Source organism: Cottoperca gobio, chromosome 5, assembly GCF_900634415.1.
Source record: "Cottoperca gobio chromosome 5, fCotGob3.1, whole genome shotgun sequence".
In the NCBI taxonomy this organism is placed as follows: Eukaryota; Metazoa; Chordata; class Actinopteri; order Perciformes; family Bovichtidae; genus Cottoperca; species Cottoperca gobio.
The window spans coordinates 20,240,040-20,249,870 of record NC_041359.1 but is presented as its reverse complement, the minus strand read 5'-3'; the positions used below and the strand labels follow the sequence as shown (position 1 = coordinate 20,249,870).

Here is a 9,831-nt window from a genome sequence, read left to right as displayed (position 1 = left end):
GCTTTAGCATGAGCTCTTACCAGATATAAAGTGGACGCCACACACACGGGTGAATTGTGCTTTTTCTTCTATTAAATTCTCACGAGTTATGTTGCTAAACCAGCGTACGGCGTTCGGTAGACAGCAATTCATCCCTCTTTTGTGGATCGTTGTTTTTGATGATTTTAGTAAATCTAAAGAACCGTTTCTCTGGGTCACGAGTAGCGTTATGACCACAATTATACACTGCGCACACGATTGGCATTTTCTTTCAATCTTAGACGTTTAAATACAAAGAAAATTACGAAGCGTTGCAGCAACTCCCACGCGAACGGGCGCCGTCTTGGTTGTGTATTCCAACCAACATGGCTGACTTACGGGTTGGGACGTAAGCGTGACGTCACATGCACACGATCTATAGGCTACTTTTGATCATTTTAGTAGATAATGCTGATAATACATACTTAGTTTTAAATGTAGGACTTTAACTTTCATTGTGACATTGCTACTTCCTCTTATTCTTCCACTTCCAATGGGAGTTACTGTATGGTGCACTGGCAGCCAGATGCTTAACTGAAACAATACATTGTTCGACCTGATGGGGTGTGTGTTTGTGTTGGAAATAAATGAAAGTGAAATAGTCATACCTATGACTAACTGTAGTAACAACAATGTGTTTGACTTCAGACAGTTTGGGGAGGATGCAGGGTTGGCCTGAGGACGGACTCCACCCTCTGTCCTGTTTACATGGGCACATGTGCTGCTTCACTGACAGCCCCCTGTACATCCCAATAATTAAAGCCCTCCCACAAGCGAGCCATTTTCTCCTCCCAGCGCGGTTACAGCCAGTGTTTGAGTGTGATGGGGTCTCTTCTCCTCCACCCTGGCAGACTCCTCCCGCCTCCTTGCTGTTTCCCAGCCCACAGGGCGCCACCAGGGAGTGGCCATCGGCCACGGAGGCAAGACTTAAATACCCAGTCCGCCTTCCTCCTTTCCCTCCTCCGTGTTCAAAGCAAGTTATGAGCCATGCCATCCTTACACTGTTGAATGATAAGACAATATCACAGAAGGAGTAAAGGGAAACATCAATATTTACGTAAACATATTCACTAATGGCGCCATTTAAGCGGAAAACAGATAACCCAACGTCAATCATGCTCAGGGGTACAACCTACCTTGCTTGGTCCCGCCCAATTCTCCGCCTTTAGGCCAATTACATTGGGTAGTTGAAGCTCGTTGGCAGAAACGACTATTTCCATTGGAGGAAAGCAACAATCCTTCGCAAGTAGCTCCTAGAGGGGTGCGCTTCTTTTAACTATTGGGACAGTGCGATAGTACAGTAAACATGCCAAAATACATTACAATTTAATTGAATTTCAAACAGAACGTCCCGTCTTTTCATATTATTACTAGATGTGATAATGTTAAGGTTTCGGCATGGGGTTTGCTACTCTGATATGGGGGTTGTTGCTACTTTTTGTATCCTTAATAGCTCATCAGCTACTGAAGAAAATGTCTAAAGGTCTTATCGTTGGTACAACAAATACATGAACGATAAGAACCTTCAAACATATAATTTTACTTTAAACCAGGGTGTTGAAGTAACTATAAATATATAGTAAAACGTCAATGCCAACTGTTCAAATTAAACAGTGTAAAATGTATTTACTGCCCGACGCTCAATGTTCGCGCTCCACGAAGGCGGCTGGCTACACAGGTCCATAATTCGAACGCACCCGTCTTTCTCCTTCATAGGGGGAGCCCGTCAAGTTTGTGTGAAGTTGTGAAAAGTTGTGTCAACCCGAAAAAAGAGCAGAGAAACTCCTCCCGTCTTCAAATTATGAGCAGTAAGTGAACTTTTTAAACTCAGAGGCATGTTGTGAACAACGCATTAATTCAACAAAAAGAAGTGGAATTATAGTATATATGTTTTGAATGTATTCACCGTTGTGAGTATCACATTGTATTGTTTTCTAGCTCGCGTCTCAAGCTGTTTAAAAGTGACCAACTACTTAACTGCTAATTGTCGGTACTTAGCTAACAACATTTAGCTAACTGTTACAGTAACTTATGTTCTTTGTTGACACTAAATGTTTACACAATAATTTAACTTTATCAAATTTACGTTAGCTAGCTAGGTTATATTTAGTAGTGCAGTAGAAACTGTCAGTCTCTTTAGCTTATACTTAGCTTAGTTGTTCTGAACATTACTTGTTGTGGTGAGTTTATGTTAGCTTAGCTATTAGGCTAGCTGGCCCTTTCCAGCACTTGTGGCATGGATTTTCTCGCATTCTCTGAATTTCTTCACGTTAAAACATTTCCTGAAGTGAAGTTATTTACATGAGGTCGACCATGTGTTTACTGTGTGTTTTCTCCCTATTGTTGAATGCAGCGTTAACTCTGTTTGATGGTCTGCTGCTTGTAATGTAGCTACTTTTTTAATAGAAGTGATCTTACAAACTCTTCTTCCGCAGATCAGCAGCAGGGTGAAATGGCCGCTGTGGAGAGCGGTGGAGGCTACAGTCAAAAGCGAAACACAAGCAATTCACAAGTAAGTTAACCGGACTTTCGCTGTTTGCCAAATCCTATGATTGCCAGCCAAGAAACATTAACGTTCACTATAACGTAAGACTCCTCTCATCCCCGCTGACCGTGCTATTTATTTCCTATTAATTTAATTCTGTCATCCATCTCTGTCGGGACTTGTACGGTTGTTGATTTTCTCTCCAGAGCACATGTCACTGGGGTGGGGAATGGGCAGGTAAATTTCGCCCACACGGGGTGTTCCCGTCAAACCCCGGCACTTCATGTGCATTTCGCTCGGCCCATTTGGCTGGCCTTGGAGGGGGTGGCTAGAAGAGTGTGTCAGTTTATAGGGCAAAATAAAGTGGGTGGGTTTGGGGGGAGGGGAAGCCGAGCCTGCCGCTGCTCTGGAAAAAATGTGGTCCCTCCCATCCTCTCCCACCCTACGTCCCCTCGGACTCCTTACTACAGCAGCCAAACTCTGGTGCTGGAAAGCGATGTGCATGACAACAACAGGTTTAATATTATGAATGGCGTTTTGGGAGTGTGGCATGGTTAGATTGGCATTTACAAAGCCAGTCGCATAATGTATTTTATTGTTTGTATTTAAATCTGAACTCTATCACAGTCAAAATGTTTATTTTAATTAAAAAAACATCTTTTGGACTTTTAAGTTCAGGTCCTCCCTCCAACTTTGAATCTTAATGTTTGAATGTATTTATTAAAATTAGATTTTACTCTGTTTGATTGTAAAGCATTTTTTAAGTTTGCTTGTAAAAGTGCTCTAAAAGATATTGTTAGCATCACTATATTGGTATCACTAGTTCCTGTATGTAGTTTGAATGGTTTCAGTAGATTTAATGAGTAGACATTTTGCCAGCCATTTATATATATATATATTTTTATAATTTATTTAATAATTCTTCAGCATTACGTTAAGATATATTTGTTATGTATACTATATAAATGCCTTCTCTTTCATGTATTCTTTTTCCAGGACTCACAGCAACCATCTCCTCTCGCCTTGTTGGCAGCCACATGCAGTCGAATTGACACCCCAGGAGAGAACGATTCACCTGCAGACCAACAACAACAAAACCAGCAGCAACAGCTGGACCTAAACCAGGGTGTCTTCACCTCCAGTGCCAACGGCTGGCAGGTTATCCCTCTTAGCGTTCAAACAACCTCAGGCACCAACACCATCACCACTGACTCCTCAGGGGTGATGACAGTTGGAGACATAGGCAAGTGCAGACAGGTGTTGTCACCATCATCAACTGTTGTGAGCACTCAAGGACAGCAGCCACAGCAATATGTAGTAGCCCAGGCTCCGTCGATGCAGGGTCAGCAGGTGCTTACCACCATAGCAGGTATGATGCCCAACATTCAGTACCAGGTTATTCCCCAGTTTCAGACAGTAGATGGCCAGCAACTGCAGTTGGCACATGCTCAGCAGGATTCTGCTCTATCTGCTGCTGGACAAGGGCAGCAGTTTCAGATAGTGTCATCTTCCAATGGCCAGCAGATCTTAGCTGCAACCAACAGAGCTGGTGCAGCAGGGAACATCATAACAATGCCCAGTCTCCTTCAGGGAGCCATCCCCTATACAAAATATAAGCTTAGGCAATGGCATGTTACAAACCCAGCCCCAGTTCCTGGCAAATATGCCTCTGTCACTAAATGGAAACATCACTTTGTTGCCTGTTAGCACTGGATTAAGCGGAGTGGGAGATGCAAATGGTGGAGGTGATAATGGGGGAAACCAACTTATACAGCAACATCCAGTGTCCAGCGGGACAGGTTACATGACAAGTGCGTCCACTGTCACCACACAGGCTTCCTCTTACGGAATGACCCAAACGCTGAACAGCAATGGACTGACATTCCAGCATAACGCAGCAACTTCTCTGGGTGTCCCGATACAGCCAGACAACAGAGACGGGCAGCAGCCACAGCAGATCCTTATTCAGCCTCAGCAAATTATCCAAGGTGGAACACCCCTCCAGACCATCCAGGCTGGTACTGTTACGACCGCTGGGGGTCAGGTATTTGCGACTCCGACACTCAGCCAGGAAGGGCTTCAAAATCTTCAAATTATGCCAAACACAGGCCCCATATTCCTGCGCACTGTAGGCCCCAATGGCCAGGTGAGCTGGCAGACCATTCAGATCCAGAGTCCGACAGGGCCGCAGATAACACTGGCCCAAATGCAGTCTCTTCCCCAACTTGGCCAGGCTCAGGGTGGTGCAGCTGGGGGAGTATCTGTCAACACAGTGCAGATCCCAGGCCTCCAGACCATAAATCTCAACACAATCGGAGGCGCCGGGCTGCAGATGCACCAGCTGCAGACTGTTCCCATCACCATCGCTAGCTCAGCAGGTCAGTCTTCTACTTTCCAGGAATAATTGATGTTCATGTTCAAAACATTTTTTTATACATATTATTTTGCAAACATTTGCATAATGTTTTAAAAGTAAGTTATGAACATTCAGTATATTCAAATGAATAATTGATGTGTTTCGAACTGTTTGAAGAAGGACTTTATTACTACTAAATCATCTTCATGCAGGACTTTATACATATTTCTAAATTAAATTGGTTTATGCTATTTGACATTGCCATTATTAGTAATTTCCCGATACCTTCACATTTATTTTGGCTGTAATCAAAACAGCGGAGGCTGAAATTCACATTTTGATTGGGTTTACCTTTCATTATTTTAGACAAAACTAATAATCAACAACTGATGTGTACCGCTGAACAATTACTGTGTACTAACTGGCAGTTGAGCTAAGTAAATGTGTTAATGAGTCTAGATTCTGTATTGATGTTTTTCCCCTAGACTGAAATGCAAAGTATCCTTTCTCTGAATTTGATCCTCTTTCGCCCTTTGTATGCTAAAATGTGCTCAGCTGGTTTAACCAGTTCAGCCGGCTGGTTTTCCTGAGCTCTTGTACTGCACTGCATGCGTTTGAGACCTTGTTGAAATGTTTTTCTTGTCTTGGTGACACTGCATCTCCTCAGACGACGGTCACATTATAATACTGCAGTTGTGGTTGGCAACAACTTCTGTGTCATAGTAGGCGTGTAACCTGACCCTTCCCATCTTTATAGCAGCTGTTATCATGTACTAATAACCCTTTTAGTTTTGTTATTGGCAGCCACTCACATTCTGTTCATACGTTTGCTGGTCTACATTTGTGATGTTTATGAGGAATCATTGGGTCTGTTTTCAGTGCATGGAATTTGCTCTGTTATCCTTATTGTGAAATCATGTGCTTCCCATCAGCTACATATGTAGCAGGCTCTGTTTACTTAATGGTGGATTTTACTCCACATCAGTGTCTGTGCTGACGTTACAAACATTTAGGAAAGGGAGAACTGGTTCGTCTGTATACTCAATCGTAGATGAAGGATGTGTTTGTGGCTCTTGGAGTGGGGGGAAAAACAGGATAAACATTTCAAACATTTACATTGGTTTAGTAGTTAAAGCCTGGAGAGGTCAGGCGATCTTGCGTGTGACTGTTTTTTCTCAAGTTACTTATAATATTAGTCTTATTCATATAGTACGTCTCACTGGTACTTGCACTGTTTGACAAACTTTTCTGAAAACCCTGGGTTTAGTATTGTTTGATTCTTAAGCAATGTTGAGTAAATCCATTGTGAATGCCCATAAATAAGAAATATCTGAAACCAACAGGTGAAAGTCTTTACTCTTTGTCATTGGAAATTACTTATTATATTATATCTAATTCAGAAATCCCATCGATCTCTTGGTTGCAGCCAGCAGGCAACTTTCAGTTGAGGCTTGCACACATTGTTAACGTACATAGGTGTAACTGGTTTACTCTTTTGGTCCAACTGCTGTTTTTTTATTAAGGCACCCTGTAGCATCTGAGTGTGTGTGAAATTTGAATAGGATTTTCTTATATTGCAGAAAAACTTGATGTATGATGAAATATTTGTGGTTTGTTCTGAACTTAATTTAATGAAATGTGTATTAAAAAGATCTCACATGAGTATTTTCTATTGCATCACTACAGGAGAGCATGCGTTGCAGACAGGCGGAGAAAGTTTAGATGATGGCACAGCTCTGGATGATGGGGAAATAAGCCCACAACCTCAAGGAAGACGGAACCGCAGAGAAGCCTGTACCTGCCCCTTCTGCAAGGATGGAGAAGGACGGTATGTCATTGAACCACTTTGTTAAATACACATGCATAGTCAATGCAATCCACTACAACAGCCCTGCCGTAAAGTCTGCTCTTACAAAGCCTATTATGTTCAGCTTTTGTTGACATTGAGGTGTTAATTAAATTATATGTAACAAAGTTAGTGATGTGGGGTACTGGACTGCATTACGTTTTTGTAATTGTAAGCATGCATGTTTCTTGTCATCAGAACTTTGTGATTTAATGTTAATACTTAAAGGAAAACTATAGTTTATCAGAACCCTTGCTACAAAAAGAAAACCCAATTATAATAAATCATATTTTTTCTGAGGAGATATACATTTGTATTTCAGCGAATTCGGTAAAAATCAGTAACACTCTTAACGAAAAAAATGTAATCCATTAAGCAGAGACCCAACTAAAAAGAAGCAGCACATTTGTCACATCTCTGGCTGTGGGAAGATCTACGGCAAGACCTCTCACCTGAGGGCTCACCTGCGTTGGCACACAGGAGAACGACCCTTCGTCTGCGGCTGGTCTTTCTGTGGCAAACGATTCACCCGTTCAGATGAACTTCAGCGCCATAAGAGGACGCACACAGGTGAGGATTTAGTTTAGTTACTGACATTATGAGAAGGACATTAAATCTCATACAAAGTCCAAAGACTTGCTTCTTTGACTTACAAATAGTAAAGGGTAAGCCTACATGCAGCAACATGGCTTTCCAAAGTCCATTATTTGCAGCATTATTAAATAATTAATCGATTTGTTGATTAAGGAAAAGTAAATTGACTATCATGATAATAGATTTATGGTCTAAATATTTAATGCTTTTGTTTTTGCATTCAATCATTTTAATGTAAATATATTTGGGTCAGTTTGGGGCTTTGGGAAATTGCAATTTTTTTAAACAATTTATAGGCCAAAGATTAATGGAGATAATCAACAGATTTATTGATATTGAAAATACTTCACTTGAATCTTGCATATCATCATCATCTTCTTCATATCTTGCACATCTTTGTTTCCCCTGAAATATTTACCAAATGCATGACCAACGGTCTTTCATAATCTGGTAATGCCAGCGGCACCATTTTTATATAGATTATTATTTTTTTATTCCTTCAGGTGAAAAAAGGTTTGTTTGCCCAGAGTGTCCCAAACGCTTCATGCGCAGCGATCACCTCTCCAAGCACATCAAAACCCACATGAACAAGAAAGCAGTCGCCGCCACCAGCACCACAGTCTCGACTGACGCTGCTTCCCCTACAGCAGGGACAAAAGTCGTCACAGCCGCCGGTGACCAGCACACCATTGTCACCATGGAAACCTTATCTGCAGAGAACATCGCTCGATTAGCCAGCAGTGGGATCAACATGATGCAGGTGGACCTTCACCAAATTAACGGCAACAGCTACTAAGGACTGTGGAGGAGCAGGAAGACGGGCTTTGGTGGATGTTGCATTCGGACATTTGGGGTTAAAAAGGGCATGTCGGACTGCAGACACGGAAGCTCTCAAAGGCTTCAGATGGGAGAGGCAGTCACAGATGCAAGTCAACAGACACTATTGAATTCAAGAACTGAGGCAGGAATATGGATCTCCATCTCATGTTTAGATACCTGTAGTGTTTTAAGGGTCAGAGTTGGATGAAAATGTTAAGACTAGAGAAATAATCATGAAATTGTGTTTCCCCTGAATGGAAATGGCACTACACTAACACCTGTCCCACACGGAGACTCAGTCTTACTTGATAGTGGGAGTGCAATAACACACACAGACCGGCACTCTTGATATTGAATTAGTAGCTAGTGATATCCTCTCTACGAGCTTCTTTAGTAAAAAGATGACACTACTAAGACACTCAGTTGTTTCCAGAGCTGTGAGCTTTGCTACTTGTCCTTCTTCACCTCAGGTGTTTCCTGCCCTCAGACTGGGCTGCTGTATCAGGCTTAAAGACCCATAATGCTAAATTCACCCCAAAAACTGAAAATGTAACACTCTGAAGCAGCAAATATTTTGTTTTGTTTCTCACATTTTCTGTGGCTGCCGGGTTCACAAACTAACAATCCCAGTATCCTAGAGATAATATGAAAAGTGTTTTAGGGTGGATTGTCAGAGAAGGGCTGGAATACACAAGTTCACGACCAGGTCAGAGCCAGGAGCACTAATCATTGAGGATGTAGGTGTGTCAGGGCACTGCAATCCTGAGAATAACTCATTAACTTCTAATGTAGGTACACACATTCAAGCCATCATGCTTTGATATGTTTATCATAGCAAAACATTTTGATTTATTTTTCTTTTTTTTATATATATATATTTTTCTTTTTTTGGAAATGTAAAGGCTACAGAAATTCTTAGCTTGGGCAGGATCATCTTGCATGATTGCAAGAGATTGCCTTTCAGTTGTATGAACCTCATGCGCAATCAAATCTTAATCTTATGTTATTACTTTTATATATATATATATATGTAGATTTAAATGTTAAAATTTAAGAGCCTTTGTCAGAATAATGTATTCTATACAGGTCAGATCTTCCCAGTACTTCTTTTCCCTGTGGTATACTCATCATCTTTGCCTTGCAGTCAGTTTCTGTTTTCTTTCGGTGGAAAACATTTTTTTTTTTAGTCATATCTGGTCAGAGTGAAGTCTTTTGTAAAGTTCAGACAGCATAAATATGTAAGCTCAAAACCAAAGGTTCATACTCGTTTTATAAGCAAACTAGGAAATCTTTCTTTGGTCCATGAACTTCCTGATCATTTTTACACTTGGAATACATGTTAAAAGTTGTAACTGGAATGGAAAAGATCCAGCTTGAGGCACGCACTGGACACACATCCCTTATTGTCCAATTAAATAAATTGCAAAAGGTATTAAGGGTCAAAGTTTTTTTCTGAAAAGATGCTTCTCATCACTGTTAATCGATTTATTTGCTTCAGAATTCTGCCTTTTGAAAGAAATTAACTTCTATTACGTCAAAATGTTCAAAAGCTCCTTTGAAACTAGACAAAGTTCATTGGACAACAAGTGCTCTTATTTTTTTGCCCCGTTTTAATAAGGGATTTTATATTGTGTGTGTATACAACTACTGCAAATGCCAACAGCTGGATTAAAATGATATACAATGTCTCTTTTCTTTGCAAACTTGTGTCTC

The 9,831-nt window shown here is 41.1% G+C and overlaps 1 protein-coding gene across 1 annotated transcript; it reads left to right on the top strand.

Annotated features, from left to right (window-relative positions):
- Positions 1–1,707: 1,707 nt before the first annotated feature.
- On the top strand, positions 1,708–9,806 carry sp1 (sp1 transcription factor). Its single transcript, XM_029431486.1, is given in 7 exon segments — positions 1,708–1,826; positions 2,454–2,530; positions 3,500–4,102; positions 4,104–4,881; positions 6,546–6,687; positions 7,085–7,275; positions 7,803–9,806. Coding segments are annotated over 7 exon segments (2,091 nt in total). The 5' UTR covers positions 1,708–1,819; the 3' UTR covers positions 8,096–9,806.
- Positions 9,807–9,831: the final 25 nt, after the last annotated feature.